At 31.2% G+C, this 17,972-nt stretch overlaps 1 protein-coding gene across 1 annotated transcript in view; it reads left to right on the top strand.

The window, feature by feature from the left end:
- Nucleotides 1-17,972, top strand: part of LOC118190028 (alanine--tRNA ligase, cytoplasmic-like) — a 105,677-nt gene that overhangs the window by 35,480 nt on the left and 52,225 nt on the right. The window contains exons 10-11 of the mRNA XM_085822804.1: nucleotides 1,135-1,270; nucleotides 7,921-8,081. Coding sequence (XP_085678930.1) covers nucleotides 1,135-1,270; nucleotides 7,921-8,081 — 297 coding nt within the window. The remainder of the gene's footprint in view (nucleotides 1-1,134; nucleotides 1,271-7,920; nucleotides 8,082-17,972) is intronic.

The raw sequence follows: 17,972 nt of genomic DNA, 5'->3' as shown, positions 1-17,972 counted from the left end.
GCACGCGTTGGAAGAAAAGTTTAATAAAGTAAACAAGTAAATATTAAGCTTTTTTTTTTTGTAAATTTGTATACTGTTTAGATCACAACTGCTCTTTATTTCATAAATTATGATTTCATATTTTTAATTGTATAATTTCTGCATGCCATCTTACCAGATTTAAACTGATGATCTATAATCCGGAAAAAACGATAATCCGGAATCGCCGAAGTCCTGACGAGTCTGGAAGACTTTTGACTGTATAAGAGAAATGTAAATAAAAATATTGTTTTTTCTGTTTTGATGTAGGTTGTGTTGAATGTCGATTCAATTTATGAACTTATTCTCCAAATTTAACTTCTTAAAACATAGGGGAATAGCTAATAACTGTTAATTATAATATAAATTATTCTTTATATATTTTTTAAACACTACTGTGGGTGTAATCCCTTTTATTACTGCATTTAATTGAGAGTCTATGGTATCTACATCTTCAACAATGTGCCTTTTTTAGAATTTCAACCTGGTACCAATGATATGGCAGGTAACTCTGCTAATCACCAGAGAGTGGCAATCTATGAACACACATCAAGCTTATTGCTTCCTTGTGAAAAGGGAATATGCATGCTGAAGCAATCTGAGTGACACAGAACTGTAATAGTGTTAATGAATTGCAGAGGTTATGTTAGCATGTGAATATCATTACACTGAGTTAATTTGAGTAAATTAAATCTTCCTCAATGTGGGTGGTTAATAGCGAGAATAATATTTTATTGTATAATTCACTTATTTTGAAATTTTAAATTGATAGTAAAACAGCTTAAAAAGCTAACATTGTTACACTTGATTGGCATGAATTCTATGCACTCTACTGCATAAATTTTAATTTTTTTTTTTGCCAATTAAATGAACAGCTTGATTCATTTAACTATTTCTTAAAATGAATCATTAATTATATTTTCCATTCATGGATATTTTCATGGTGATTTTAAATACTTGATGCTTCATTTATTTTTGGTATGTTCATTATAAAAGCTCAGTAATCTGAGAACATTGAAGAAAACTAGTGGGCGGGAGAAGATGAATTTAAACTCAAATGAAATTTTTTTTTTTTATTAACTGGCATTTATTTTTTATTTATTTAATTCTTTAAAGCAACAACACAGAAGTTCTCAGTTTGGAGAAAAATCAAACAGCATGTTAGAACTGCTAAAAATTCTGGAAAATGAAAGTATTCCAGCCACTAATGACATATTCAAGTACAGGCATTATACTGATAAAAATAAATTTGGTAAGTATTTATAGGAAGTATTGATGTACCATTTATGTTTGCTTAAAAAATAATTTTTCAGTTGATTTATTCTGTTTTACAAATTCCTATCTCATTTTAAAATTATGTTTATACCAGTTGTGTATGCAATTAAATCTTGTTTCTTTTAACTTGCAAAATGTAAAATATAAATAGATGATGTATAACCAAGACTACCATAAACAAAAGACTCACCTGACCCTTTTAAATAGCTTTAACTAACAACAATAAAGATAAAACATTACAATTGAGGGCATTATAATTGCACATTTAAGTTACAAAGTAAATCTCGAGGGAACACCATACTTAGCTGAGTCCAGTACATCGACTGAAGGCTATAGTCTTTTTTTTTGGCTGGTGTTTCTTCTGGCGGCCGCTAGGTGGCGTTCATTGAGCCATGGGGTTACAGACTCACCCCCCCCCCCAGGCTCATACGACGTCTCACTGAAGAGCCAGAAAACTTTGGTTTTCAAATAGGATGTAATGTCAACCCTACTCTATCACCTGGTTCGTAAGAAGGCTTTTGATGTTGATGACCATAATATATTTTTTTGCTTGTCATACTCTTAAATCGGGGTGATTCATCAACAGCATAGAATCTAGATGATTCCTTTCAAGCTTCATTGAATCAGGATGATTCATGGCACAGCATAGAATTAGGATGATACTCTTCAAACTTCACTGAATCGGGACGATTCATTCAAAACTTCATAGAATCGAGATGATTCCTTCCATAGTTCATTGAACCGGGATGGTTCTTTTCAAACTTCATTGAATCGGAATGATTCATCGCATAACACAGAATCAGGATGATTCTCTTCATACTTTCATTGAATTGGAATGATTCATTCAAACATCTCTGAATCGGGCTGATTCATCACACAACACAGAATCAGGATGCTTTTCTTCATACTTCATTGAATCGGGATGATTCCCTCAAAACTCCATAGAATCAGGATGATTCTCTTCATACTTCATTGAATCGGGATGATTCACTCCAAACTTCCTGAATCAGGATGATTCACTTCAAACCTCAGTGAATCGAGATGATTCTTTTCAAACTTCATTGAATCAAGATGATTCATCACACAACACAGAATCAGGATGATTCTCTTCATACTTTCGTTGAATCGAGATGATTCATCACACAGCATAGAATCAGGATAATTCTCTTCATACTTCATGGAATCGGGATGATTCACTCAAAACTCCATAGAATCAGGATAATTCTCTTCATACTTCATGGAATCAGGATGATTCACTCAAAACTCCATAGAATCAGAATGATTCTCTTCATATTTCATGGAATTGGGATGATTCACTTAAAACTCCATAGAATCAGGATGATTCTCTTCACACTTCATTGATTTGAGATGATTCATTCAACGGCACAGAATCAAGATGATTCTCTTCAAACCTTCACTACATGGGGTTGGATCTCCCCCTGGTTCAAAGCAGTTCTCTTGAATTTTTGCAATAAGTGATTTAGTTGAGTATGCCGTTTTGTATGCAGACGTTTACCTTCGTTACTTTGAAGATTCACTAAAGTGGATGTTTCAAAGCTTTAGCTTAATTGGAAATTTATAGAATTTTTGTCTATGTGCTTAATTAGCTCTTTGAGTTGAATCACTTTCAAATTATCTGAGACGGGCAAACCCAGTTCTGTGATAAACACTTGCACATCTTTTTTTCTGGTTAATCCCCAAAATTCGTGTTATCGTACTTTCAATGTCCATTGAAAAGTTCAGTATTTGTTTGAAGAAAATTATATGTTCAGAAACTTTATGAATTTCTTAATTACCCTTGACAATTACATAATATTTGAAAAATAACGTCGAACAAAATCATTAATCTGAGATTACTTCGAAAACAAAATGAAACTAACATTTAACAAAGATTGGTACACTTGCCCAATGGCCAATAAAAGAATGCACAAATTTAGTAAAATAAAATCCCAAAAATAGAATTTAACTTTTATAAATTTTCTATTAGTTCTATGATGTCTACAAAATCCTAAATGCTTTAAGAAATTAATTTTCGATTATAGTTCTCTTTGAAAAACACAATTAGATATATAAGTTGTTCTTAAATATTACAAAATAATAATTTAAAATTTTTATAAACACACAAATAAAAAATGCAGCAAGTATTAGAATGCCTTTTCAGAATAACAGCAAATTAAACATTAATTCAAAAGAAGTATTCTTAATAAATAAAAACAAAACATTAGTGGCACAGCTTAAATAATATACTAGATAAAACCCTTTTCACTTTTTAATCATTTCTATTCTGAAAGAGAAAAAAAGTATCCGTTAATATTATTCATAAAATAAAATGAAACAAAACTCACAACTCATTCATTGATAGCAATACAGTTATAAAATCCTAAAAGAATTACGCACACTGGAAACGTACATCAATCAGAATAAAAATAACATTTTGCCACGTAAACAACTTTCGTTCAGAACCGAAACAAAATTTAATTTGTGTTGACTTCCAGTGAAATCAATCTTCTATTAGAACACAGAATTAAAACACAGGAAATTCAAATAGAAATCAATTATTTAAAACAATGTAAGACAATATAAATTCTTAAAGTGCAACATATGTAAAAAGAAACATCTAGAGCTTATACTTTATATTTGATTGTTTAATTTTTAACGATGCATTCCATTCCATATTATTAACGTATTAACAACATTATAATTAGAATTTTATATTGCTTATTGAGTGAAAATCTGTTATCTTCTTATTAAGTTAAATGCTTATTGAATAAAAATCTTTTATCTGTTATCTTTGGGTGAAGATGAAACCAATACTTCATATGATATAAAAAATAATCTTCGTTTGAGGACTTTGCTGGTGGAAGTAGTACCCAAAACCTGGAAAAGAAATGTGAGTCAATGTCCTGGAATCGTAAACTAAACATTTTTTTTTTTTTTTTTTCTAAATTGGGTAAATCATTCGAACCGCACGTTGGGTGGCCAACTATATCCAAAACTACCATAAACAAAAGATGCACCTGGCCCTTTTAAGTAGCTTTAATTAACAAAACACAATAAAGATAAAATATTACAATTAAGGGTGTTTTAATTACACATTTAAGTTATAAAGTACAAAGTAGTGGGGTTACAGATGTTAAATTCAAAGATGAATTTTAGTAACTGGATTTACTAAAATTTGCATTTATTTAACACAGTATTTCCAAATCTTTTTTAGTTTTGCAATTCACATACGTATACTTTCAATTTATTATGATCCATATAGTTTTTGATTTTATAAAAAGAAAGGAAAGAAATAAGTCTCTGAAGAAATACAGTTAGTTCCTCATTATTATGACCCTGTTATTGAAATAGTGTCAAGATTACTACCAAGTTTATAATTAAGTCGCAGTTAAAATCTTATATTGCAAGCATGCTTGCTTCATGATTTTTCTGTGCAACAGTAAATAAATCACAGTGAAATCACTGAACCAGTTCTCAGTTTTTCTTTTATTTGCAAAATTTCATCTTGTACCTTCAGTTGTTGTTGCCTTGTGATTTCCAGATGCTTTCATTGATATATGGTTTCATTTCATGCCATTTTTGCATATCTGAATGTGAGATAAAATGTCTCTTTCTAGGAAAAATGATACAGCATCTTCACTTTTTGCTAAACCAAAAATTATTAGCATTTCCTGAAGAAAAAAAAAAAAAAAAAAGACAATGGGCTGAGGACTGTTGTCTGTTTGGTGACAGTTGACAATATATTAATGATCTTGGTCCATTTAAATTAAAGGTTGTAATAATAATAAGGAAGTACTAAAATTTGCAATTTTTTAACTTCTAATTTTTGTATTTATATAGATTACAAATTTTTAGGCTCCTAAATTTTTACAATTGTTTCAGTAATTTGATATTGAGTAATTAAATTGAGGTACGTGTGGTTTTCAAATTAAAGCATACCTTCTCATGATTAGCTGTCAAATGAATCCTGTGTTGGATAAAATACCAAATTTGCAATTTGTACTTTGTCGTTAAGTTGTCAAATTAATATTTGTGGTTTTGATACATTAATAATATGTTATTACATATGTATATGTTGTTTATTAAAGGAAAGTTGGTGCTTTGTGATTATCTGCATCCCTACTGAAAAGTCACGAAAAAGTATTATGAAGCAACACGGTATGTTGCCAGAATAGTTATGTGGCAACCACTGAAGAATTTATCAAAAAGTATTTATCGGCAACTCAAGCGTGCACGTAACACACATCTGTTTATTTTCCACTTTTGAAATTCAATCATCCTTTTTGGGATTATTGTTTCATTTTGCATTGAATGTATTTCTTTTTCTCACAATAAATTATAATTTAAGTGTGAATTTATCAACTGACAGAACATAAAGCATTTTATTTCTTTAGCAATGTGGTGTTTTGACTAACAAAAGAAAATGCAAAAATTCACATTCTAGGGAGTTCCACTTCTTAAATGACCACATATAAATCAAAATGCTGTGTGAAAAATTGCATGTGATAAAATGCAAGTCAGAAATTGGCTTGGAGACAGCTGTAGCTCCTTTACATCAACTATTCATTTTATTTATTGTTGGCTGTTTCGCTATACCAACATTATGTGCTCTGCTGATTTTGTGCAGTTTTCTGATGTTTCTTTGTAGTGAAAACAGATTGCTGTTTATATGGGGAGAGTAATAAAGAAAGAAAAAAAATTACACAAGAATTTCTCTTAAGAAGGCCAATGTTTTATTGCTGATTTTTTTTCATTAATTTTATTGACTGATTGCTCTTTTTTGGAATTTTAAGTGTGCCACTATTTTAAAAATGGCTCTTACTGTAAATGGCAAATTAGTTTTGCAAAAAAATAGCCTCCAGCTAGTTCGTGTATGCTTTCCAAAGTCAGCAAAAAATTCACAACATTTTGCTAGAAGTTCAGATAACCAGAAATGTATTACTTTTTAATCTTTTTGAATCATATATTATTTACGCTTTGCTCATAGTGGCCGTAATATGAAATGTGTATTTTTTGTGTTAGCTGAGCATGACTGGTAATATGAGGCATCTTTTCTAGAATAAAGCAATTTTTAAAATTTTCCTTATGATGACTTTTTTTTTTTTTAAAAAAAAGGATTTACAGTCACTGAATGTATTTAAAATTTTTCTTTTATGTTGATGCCATGAGTATATGTTTTTTGTGTTTGAGCTATTCATTTATTATTTTATATTTTCTCTCTAAGAGTTGATCACTGTAAAGACTTCCTATTTTGCAAACATTTTGAAATTTTGGGAAATTGCATAATAGTTCTTCATTGCAGTGTAATGTTAATTTAAGAGGTTATTCAAACTGCCTTTCTGCTGCTGTGACTCTGTCACTAATTAGAATTCTGATATTTTTTCAGAGGCCTCAAACATCCTATATTGAAAATTTTATTTATATGGGAATTTTGGTAAACTGAATCACTGTTTTTAAATCTTATTTGATTTAAAAAAGTACTTAGGTGTAAATGTGGGGTTTGTTGTACTTCTTTTAAAATACAAATCAGATAAATTAATTTTCAATTACTCATTAAATGAGGCATTAATAAAAAATAGTAGAACAAACATTTTAAAAATTGCCTTAAGAAATATTTTGTTGGAAAACAGTTAGTAGATCAAAGGCAATAAATTCAAAAAGTGAAAAGAAATTGACATCTGCAGAAAGAAATTCAGTTTTATAATTCCACTATAAATAACATTTTTCCAAAGAAAATTTCAACATGGATGCAGATTTGAATTTTTGTGAAGGAAAAAGAATCTTCCAGTGTTGTTTCCTTTATTCTTTATTTTTCTTTCTTTCCCTTATATCCCAATGTATAACTCTTAAATGCTATGAGAAGAAATGATATTTTTGGAAGCAGTTTGAACTCCGGAAAAAAAAAAAAAAAAAAAAAAAAAAAAACATTGGTAAATAAGAGAAGAAATGACACATAACTGAAGTTATGCATCATATAAATAAAATATTTTACTATGAAGTGGAATGAAATGAACTGGAACAGAGATCAAATGTTAAGCAAACACAGAAGTATATAAATGTGAAATGTATTAAAAGTGCTTTTTCAAATTGGTGATAGCCTTACTGTTTAAACATAACTGCAAGGGAAAAACTGTACTTATTAAGAATTATAACTATACTTATTTCTTTTAATTTCTTTAATTTATTTTAATGTTAAGTTATATAATATATTTATTTTCTTTGAAATGAAAAAAAGGAAGATTATTTGAAGCACAAGATAAAAATGAATTAAAAAAAATAAATGTATGTGCTTCTTTTTTTTTCTTTAAAAAAAATTGTATTTCAGAATTTTCTTAATATAGTTTCCTTAAAATTATATATTATTATTTGAATTGCAGTTTTCCTTTTCTTTCCTTTTCCCCCTTTTCTCTTTCTCCCCCTCCTTTTTTATTTAAAGTCATGAATATCAAACATTGATCACAATTTTTAATTTCTTAGATTTCTTAATTTTGTTTTCAAATATTCATGTAAAATAAAAATATTTTTTTTAAATACTGCTACAGCACCTTAAAATGTATCAAGATGTTCTGCTCTATATGTGTGTTACACATTTAAGATTTTCATGTAATGTATTCGATAATAATGCAGGTGTTGAAAGTATAACTTCCTCTGTTCTTGCGATCATAAGCGATGGAAAACTTTCATCAGAAGTACAAAAGGGTAACCACTGTATAATAGTAACAGACAAAACTAACTTTTATTCTGAAGCTGGAGGACAAGTTTCTGATGTTGGAAATATTTATGGTAAGGTGGGTGAAAATTATTTTAAAAGCTTTATAAGAATAATTTTCCATTTGGAAGTAGGCTCATATTTAAATTACATTTTGGTAAACTGAATCACTGTAAATCATTGATTTCATGTGAATAATCCATGAGTGTTAAATAAGATGTTAAATATTCCATGAATGTTTCATGAAATACTTAATATGCATTAAATGTTGGAATAGTTTTAAATTCTAATCAATATATCAATACTGTGTGACTGGATTGATAATTTAAAGCACTTAACAAGAAGTGCTAGTATTGACATTTCTATTCCCTAGAAAATGTATCCTTCTTTAGCCATTTGTCATGTTTTCCCTTTTGAATGTCAGAAAACTTCCACCTCTGTTGTTTGTAAGATTCTACCCCTATTGTTGCATATATAAACAAGTTTGCTTGTTGTGTATAATGTAAACTACCCAGCTATGAAGTATATTCAATTTTAATAACTTCTGAAAACTTGAGAAATTATAAATTCTTTGCCCTAGTTCATTACAAAAACTAAAAATCAATTGTAAATAAGTGGAATATGCGTCTAAGCAGAGATTTATCTAAAATAAAAAAATGTAAAGATTTAACTATGCATTTGCTGTAGAAACAGGGGGATGGTGCACATGCAGAAAATGCTTAATAACTCCAATAATAAAATAAACATGTTTCTTCAATCAATATATATTATAAATATAGTGCATTTTTGTTTAATAAGTTCACTTGCATGAGCATATATAAAAAAAAGGCTGTTAAATATGCTATGCTGAAATTAAGACACAATAACACGCCGAATAAATACTAATTCAGAAGTCAAACAACAAAAATCAGCGTTATATTTACAAAATTTTCACAGGACTAGTTTCGATCGTTTTACCGAACCACCATCTTCAGCTGCAAAACCGCAAATGAACCAGATAGGAAATAATGATTAGATAAGATAAGAAGGCCTGGACAAGAATAAGCAAGTGGCGCCATCTGTTGGTGAAACCAGAACTAAAACATAATTTCTTTAAAGGCCGAAGGCAAATTTGGATTGGAATTAGGATCGTTAACTAGAACAGAAAGATTTTTATGAATGTGAAATGCCTCTAGAAAATCCAGTTCTCCAATGGAATATGTTTTTTAAATAATTTTGGCAGCAGAAAAACTGAAAGTGTGGTTTTCGGACCAACAATGTTGAGCAACAGAAGACTTCTGTGTTTCCTTTTTTCTAACATATGCCTCATGTTCCTTGACGCGAAATTTTAAGGCTCTCTTAGTTTGGCCAATGTAAATTAAACCACACTGGCAAGGAATCCTATAAATACCCCAGGAATTCATATCTGGAATGGGGTCCTTGAGTATGGAACTCGGAATTTTATTGATGGGAGAATAAACAACCCGAAAGTTAAATTTCTGCAAAATATGTGCGACTTTATAGCTAATTGATGGAAAGAAGGGAATGGCAACAGAATTTTTATAATCTCCTAAAACAAGAGTGTGGCTTTTAGTGTGTTGAGATGAGAATTTTTTAACTGCTTGATTAATAATGTTGGGTGGAAAGCCCCTGTCAATAGCTATTGCTTTTAAATAATTTAGTTCTTCATCAAGGGCTAGTTTGGAGGAGCAAACTTGAAGAGCACGGAAAACATAGGAATAAAATGAAGCTAACTTTTGTTTAGTCGGATGACATGATTTAAAGTGTGGTGGAAGGCAAACCGAAGAAGGTTTACGGTAAACCGTAGTACTGAAGTTGGATGTGTTACGTGTGACCAGAATGTCGAGAAACGGAAGAGAATTGCAAGTCTTAAGTTCAAAAGTGAACTGAATAGCAGGATCAATAGAATTCATTGTTGAAAGAACTTTATTTAAATCATCTTTATTACCTTCAAACAGAGTAAAAGTATCGTCTATGTAGCGAAACCATGCCGGGAAGTTTAAAGTTTCAAATAATTTTGATTCATAATAATGCATGTAGATATCAGCCAGGATGGGACTGAGGGGGCTTCCCATGGCCAATCCCTCAGTTTGCTTGTAATATTTATTTTGGAAAACAAAATGTGTTTGTTTCAAACAGAGTAGAGTGAGAGAAATTAGCTCATCAATTTCGATGCAAGAGAAATGAAATTCGCGAAGTCTGATTTCTAGACATCTTAATGCACCTTCCACTGGGACATTGGTTAATAATGATTTTACATCAAATGAAACCGTGAGTAAATTACTAGGAGAAATGTTTTTAACATTTTTTACAAACTCTATTGGACTTTTTATGGTGTAAATGTTATTGTCTAATAGAGTGGAAAATCTAGAAACCAAATATGTAGCTAATGGATACAAGGCAGTACCTAAATTTGATACAATAGGGTGGAAAGGAATACCACTTTTATGAATTTTGGGAAGAGCATATAATCTGGCACAATTCGCAACAGATGGGATAAGTGAAATTTAAGTTGCTTGAAATGATTTGCGAAGATGAAATTTAGTGAAACGATTACTGGATGAGGGCATGATAAACAAGATCCTTCACCTTCTGACTTGTCAAAAATAAAAACTGACATTCAAATCTTTGCAAATCATTTCAAGCAACTTAAAACATTTGCTTATCCCATCTGTTGCAAATTGTGCCAGATTATATGCTCTTCTCAAAATTCATAAAAGTGGTATTCATTTCCACCCTATTGTATCAAATTTAGGTACTGCCTCGTATCCATTTGCTAAATATTTGGTTTCTTTATATTTGGCGTAAATGTTATTGTCTAATAGAGTGGAAAATCTAGAAACTAAATATTTAGCTAATGGATACGAGGCAGTACCTAAATTTGATACAATAGGGCGGAAAGGAATACCACTTTTATGAATTTTGGGAAGAGCATATAATCTGGCACAATTTGCAACAGATGGGATAAGTGAATGTTTTAAGTTGCCTGAAATGATTTGCGAAGATTTGATCACAGTTTTTATTTTTGACAAGTCCGAAGGTGAAGGATCTTTAGGGATTGGATTATATGGTCCTTCGTTTAAGAGTTTAGTGACACCATCGATGTAAGTGTTCCTATCCATGACGACTATCTGGCCACCTTTGTCGGCCTTTGAAATAATAATATCCAGGTTAGAATGAATTTCACGCAATGTAGCTCTTTCTCTCGCAGTTAGATTTAGTTTCAAAGGTTTATTATTGAATTTCACATTATGAGCAATAAGATGCCTAATCATTTCTTTCTGTGAATCTGAAACTTTACTGAACTTGAAAGCTTTTTCGATAGGAGCCAAAATCTTTGGAATCGAGGGTTTACAGGTTTGTGAGAAGTTAAAATTATATTTTAGAATTCTCTCTTGTTCTTCTGAAAGACTAACATTAGAAATATTAACTATTGGCTTGATGTTTACAATGGGAAGATTTTTTAAACTTCTTGAACTGGAAGATTGTAACAGAAGTTTTTCGAATTTAACTGCAAGGGTGTTTTTATTACGGTTAACTGCATTCTCCGTTCTAGACCAAGACTTTTGTTCAAGGGCAGTGAATTTTGGATATGATTTAGCGAGTTCCAGATGAAGCTTATAGAGTTCACGTTCAATTTTGGACAAATGATTGTTGACGTGTATCCCTTATGACGGACCGAAGTAAGGCAAGCTTGCAATTTAACAGAATTCTTGAAACACGACTCGAAGGTTTTTGATTAGATTTGATTTGAATAAAATTGGGGATAAATTTTTTACATTTACATTTAAGTAAAAAGTCAAGATGATTCAGGAATTTTTGCCGTTTCAGGCGTAATTTAGTGAAACGATTAACGGATAACTTCATTTTATTCCTATGTTTTCCGTGCTCTTCAAGTTTGCTCCTCCAAACTAGCCCTTGATGAAGAACTAAATTATTTAAAAGCAATAGCTATTGACAGGGGCTTTCCACCCAACATTATTAATCAAGCAGTTAAAAAATTCTCATCTCAACACACTAAAAGCCACACTCTTGTTTTAGGAGATTATAAAAATTCTGTTGCCATTCCCTTCTTTCCATCAATTAGCCATAAAGTTGCATATATTTTGCAGAAATTTAACTTTCGGGTTGTTTATTCTCCCATCAATAAAATTCCGAGTTCCATACTCAAGGACCCCATTCCGGATATGAATTCCTGGGGTATTTATAGGATTCCTTGCCAGTGTGGTTTAATTTACATTGGCCAAACTAAGAGAGCCTTAAAATTTCGCGTCAAAAAACATGAGGTATATGTTAGAAAAAAGGAAACACAGAAGTCTTCTGTTGCGCAACATTGTTGGTCCGAAAATCACACTTTCAATTTTTCTGCTGCCAAAATTATTCAAAAAAAACATCTTCCATTGGAGAACTGGATTTTCTAGAGGCATTTCACATTCATAAAAATCTTTCTGTTCTAGTTAACGATCCTAATTCCAATCCAAATTTGCCTTCGGCCTTTAAAGAAATTATGTTTTAGTTCTGGTTTCACCAACAGATGGCACCACTTGCTTATTCTTGTCCAGGCCTTCTTATCTTATCTAATCATTATTTCCTATCTGGTTCATTTGCGGTTTTGCAGCTGAAGATGGTGGTTCGGTAAAACCATCGAAACTAGTCCTGTGAAAATTTTGTAAATATAACGCTGATTTTTGTTGTTTGACTTCTGAATTAGTAATGCTATGCTGAATTTTTACAAAATTGGAAATTTTTTTATTTACTTCTAAAAATGCATGTGGATTAAAGGCATCTTCAGTTTCAAATTATCAGAAATATGTACTGTATTTTTAAAAATATTATTTAACAGTTGATGTTATTTGTTAATTTTAAAAGTGCTAATTTTAAAGCTCTTTGTTTTGCTACTGATAGTAAATTTTAACATAACTTATTTAAGCATGTGTAAATAACTTTAACATGTTAAAAAAAAAAAAAAATCTTTTCCTTTCACTTTATTATCTGTGGAACAATCAGAGCGATTTTTATTTTGTGTAGTATATAGGACTGAAGCAGGTATGAACAATCATAACCACAATGAAAAATGTAACTAATTCTTAGTAGAGTATAAGTGTTATTATTTTTTCACCTCTGTTTTCTAAATAGTTTGAAATTTTTTTAGGTTTTTTTTATCTTTAATTATAAAAATTTTGGATTGAAATAATTAATCAAAAGTAAAAGAAAAAAATTGAATTACAGGATCATAAACAGATTTCTACAAATATGAACAAGGTCAAACTGTTCAATTTTTTCATTGCCTTTTAATGTTTCTAACTACTTTTTCTATGCTGAATGCAGTGGAACTTATTGAACTATGTACTATTACCAACTTAAAAAAGTTTCTATCTTCAAAGCTCTGACATTGGATTTGTAGCATGTTGCAAATATGTGGAGGGGAAATAATGCTCAGCAGATAATGCTGCTAAATGTATTTGGTAATAATAGAGTAATTATGAAGTAATTGAATTTGGAATAATCAGTTTGTAAATTTAGATGCTTAATAATAAGGCTTATAAAATTGTCATTAAATTTGTTGAAAATTTTATATATTTATTATTTCTTTTATTGAATTTGTATTTTTTTAGATTGTTAAATTTAATAATTAAATTAATTTGTTAATTCTTTTGCAATGGATGATTATATTTGCATAGTGTGTTAGTGAATGAAGTTTGTTATACTGTTTGTTATACGAGAATAATGAAGAAACAGTCAAACGAAATGACTACGATAGAAAATTCTGTTAATCCTTCAGCAGAAAATATGTAAACCTCATATCTTTTTTACATCTCATTTAGTGCACTAATGCATTAATCTGGGTGGGAATTTAATCCATGAAATTTTCTATTTAATCAGTTGTCTAGAGTTTTGAACTTAGATAACAAATTTTTCCATATATTCCTTATTGTTATTCGAAAAGTTAGTGGAATTCCTAAAGGCGAATGAAACTTTTCATTACATAATGTAAGTATAAGCCTTTCGTGCCAACAATGGACATACAAAAAGTGTGCTGTCTTAGTACATTCTTAAGGTTTTTCTCTTTGTTTTTATGTCACTTTGTATCATCGGCCATTAAATTTGGTAAGTTGACCATTAAATTTACATTATATAATGAAAAGTTAAATTTGGTAAAATCTCTGCTAAATTTAATATTTGATGGAAAGATATGTAAATGTCACCTTATTTTCCCCAGCTTCATTCAAAATAAGTTTAAAACTTTCTTAATGGCCTATGAGCTTATATTTTTAGTTTGTGCAAATTTTTTGGGTGCAAATCTATTATGTGTAGTGTTGCCTTATTGTTCTGCTTATTGACTTGATCTTTCTTAGCTAATGAATGTTTGTGTTGATGTTTATTTTTGTGAGAATGAATCGTAAAAGAATATTGTATTATAGATTATAAAGTGAAATACTTATTAACCAAATAAGAATAGTTACAAAGAAAGAAACAACTATTTTCCCCTGTTTAAGTTTTAAAAAGTCATATTTTAATTGAATTACTGTAGCATTGTGTTCATGGCTAGTTGTAAAATTGTTAAGCAAAATTGGTAAAATTTAACACAAACAAACTTTGACATTTAACAAAAGGAATTAATTAAACACAAACACTATCAGGTGAGTGCAAAAAGTACTACCCGTTTTTGGATATGCAAATTTTCAGTTGAATTGACATCACACATGATATTGTAATGACGAAAATCGTCGGCCAATCAAACGTGTGGATGCCTCACATATAAATGCAAAGTGTCTTGTATAGTTAATCATCTAAAAAAAAAAAAAAAAAATCTCTGGAGGTGTAACACGGAAAGTGAGAAGGAGCATATAAGACACTGTTTGTTGTACGAGTTTGAAAAAAAAGAGTATGGCAGTCGCTGCATATCGCAATGTTTGTCAAGTTTATGGGCAGGATGCAGTAGATGAAAGCACATGTCATCGATGGTTTCGTAAATTTAGGGAAGGAGACAGAAGCTGCCCAGATCAGGCTAGGAGTGGACCCCCATCACATGTTGGAGAAGACGATATTGACAAAGCCATAAGGAACAACCTGAACCCAACCATGCAAGAATTAATGAAGATCTTCAATGTAACCGGACAATGGTCGAGAGATGACTGGTTAAGTTGGGTTTTATGAGAAAGTTGGATCGTTAGGTTCCACATAACCTGACAGCTAATTAAAGGGATGACCGAATTGCCACCTGTATTTCCTTGCTTTCCAGGTACAAAAACGATCCATTCTTGACACAAATTTTGACAGGAGATGAAAAGTGAGTTATGCACCATAAATAAAGCGTCGTAAGAGTGTGTGTCGTCTTCTGATCCGTCTGCATCGACTTCGAAAGTTGAACTTCATCCCAAGAAGGTGTTATTGTGTATGTGGTGGGATGTGCAGGGAATAATTTACTGGGAGGTCCTGCCACTCAACTAAACCATCACTGCTGCCTTCTACTGTCTACAGTTAGACAGGCTGCATTCAAATTTGGTAGCAAAATGGCCGGGTCTCATCAGTCGTCACAGTGTTATTCTTCATCATGATAACACATGCTGCTATCATCACTCATCAAAAGTTACTCAACTTCGGTTGGGAGGTTTTACCCCATCCTCCCTATTCTCATGACTTGGCACCAAATGACTATCACCTATTTCGTGCATTGAGCAATTCCTTTAGTCAGAAAATCTTTGATGATCTTGATGCTGTGAAAACTGCCATCCAAGACTTTTTTGACTCGAAACCACCAGAATTTTACTGCCATGGGATTCATCTCCTACCAGAAAGATGACAAGAGGCCATAGATAACAATTGGGATTATGCCCAATAATAGGTGCTGTTCATTTTGCATTTATTTGCTCTTCTGTATGGGAAATGAAAACGAGTAGTAGAACTTTTGCACTTAACCAATACATAAAGAAATTTGCATAACCAAACTAACAAGAAGTAACACAAAGAAATTTTACTCAAACAGAGAAAAAAATACATGTTCATGGTCTTCTGCCAAAACTCAAACTGACTTGTTTTGGAGTAGGTTTTTTTTTTTTTTTTTTAAAGCTTCCTTTAAGGTGGCATTGCAGTACATGGGGCTGTTTTCTAGCATTGTTTTACATTACTGTAATGCATTAGTTTATTTTAGTATCATGTAATATATGAATATTTTAATGGTATATATTCATACAATATAATAAACAAATGAATTATTAATGTAAAAAAATTAAAAATGTGAAAAATGTGATGTTATGAATATTGTTTATGCGATGCGTGCGTTGTTATACAACAATTTCAAATTAACTAGAAGTGGACTGTACTAAGTATTTTATTCAACAACTTTAATCAAATGCGTGCCATCTTTCAAGTGATGACTTACTACTAATAACAACAGCAATAAAAAAAAACTGAGTAAGCGTTTACAGGGTTGCTGTAATGAACATCTGCGCCATGCAAGGCGCCAAGAAGAGAAAAAATGACGTAATCTTACAGTTAAATAGTCTTAATGACTTAACATACCCCCCGGCATTGAAGGGTTACTTCAATAATTTCGTGCGATAATACTCATAATAACCTACAAAATTGTACAATTACTACCTTATACAATAATGCAATACGAATAACTTCTCTTAATTCAATATAATAATATTCAATTTTCAATAAAAATTTTATACACAATACAATGTACAATACAAGTTTTATAATAATAAGCTAACACTTAACTAACTTAGGAAGCTTCTTCTTGGGGTAAAATTGCAATTTTTGTAATTCCACGCTTAATGATGCCCTTTGCTGTCTGTATTTCTATTACTCTAACCTTACCGTCAACTCCAGGAAAAATTCTTGTAATGCGCCCTAACACCCATCTACAGACAGGAAGCTCATCCTCTTTAACTAGTACTAGCATACCTATTTTAATATTCGTTTGTTCTACCTTCCATTTTGAACGCTGTTGTAGTGTGTTTAAATAGTCCCTATACCAACGATTCCATCAACTGGACAAATCTGGTAGTTCGTTTCCATCTTGAGAGTCTGTTTTCAGGTATATCAATTAATTCAGGTTCTACTATAGCATTCAAGGGTCTTCCAATGAGAAAATGACCTGGTGTTAATGCCTGTAAATCATTTACATCGGAAGATAAGGGAGTAATAGGGCGAGAATTTAAAACAGACTCTATCTGAGTTACTACAGTTAATAACTCCTCGAAAGTCAACCTTGCATTACCTACAATCCACTTTAAGTGATATTTCACGGATTTTATTCCAGATTCCCATAGTCCACCAAAATTAGGTGTCCGTGGGGGAATAAACTTCCATACTATTCCTTCTTCACCTAAATAATCTGCTAATTTTTTGTCAGGATTTCTAATTAAATTGTTAATTCTTTGCAATTCGGCATTTGCGCCAACGAAGTTTTTTGCGTTGTCTGAGAAAATGATTGAACATTTTCCGCGCCTAGCAATAAATCTCTTTAAGGTGGCAATAAATGCGTCAGTGGTGAGATCACTCACTAGTTCGAGATGCACTGCCTTTGTTATAAGGCAAATGAAAAGAGCTAAATATACCTTATGAAGAGTTCCTTTCCTCTGTCCCTTGTACCTAGTAAAAAATGGACCGCAAAAATCGGTGCCGACATGATTAAAGGGTGAGCTTGGATTTACGCGCCCTGCAGGTAATGACCCCATAATTTGTTTGATAGTGACTGGTTTATTTTTACTACAAATTATACATTCATGGGTAATCTTTCTAGTTAAATTCCTACCTTGTAATGGCCAAAATTTCTGTCTCATAAAACACAATAATGCTTGCGAACCTACGTGTAAATATTTCCGATGATAATGCTCAGCAATCAGCTTAGTTAGTTTGTATTTAACAGGCAAAATTATTTGATGTTTTTGTGAAAACATTACATTGGCCCCTTGTAATCGGCCTCCTACTCTCATTACATTATTTGCATCCAAAAAAG

This window comes from Stegodyphus dumicola, chromosome 8 (assembly GCF_044657685.1).
Source record: "Stegodyphus dumicola isolate Sdum_Otavi_A_Nest chromosome 8, ASM4465768v1".
NCBI lineage: Eukaryota > Metazoa > Arthropoda > Arachnida > Araneae > Eresidae > Stegodyphus > Stegodyphus dumicola.
This window is presented reverse-complemented; position numbering and strand designations above follow the sequence as displayed.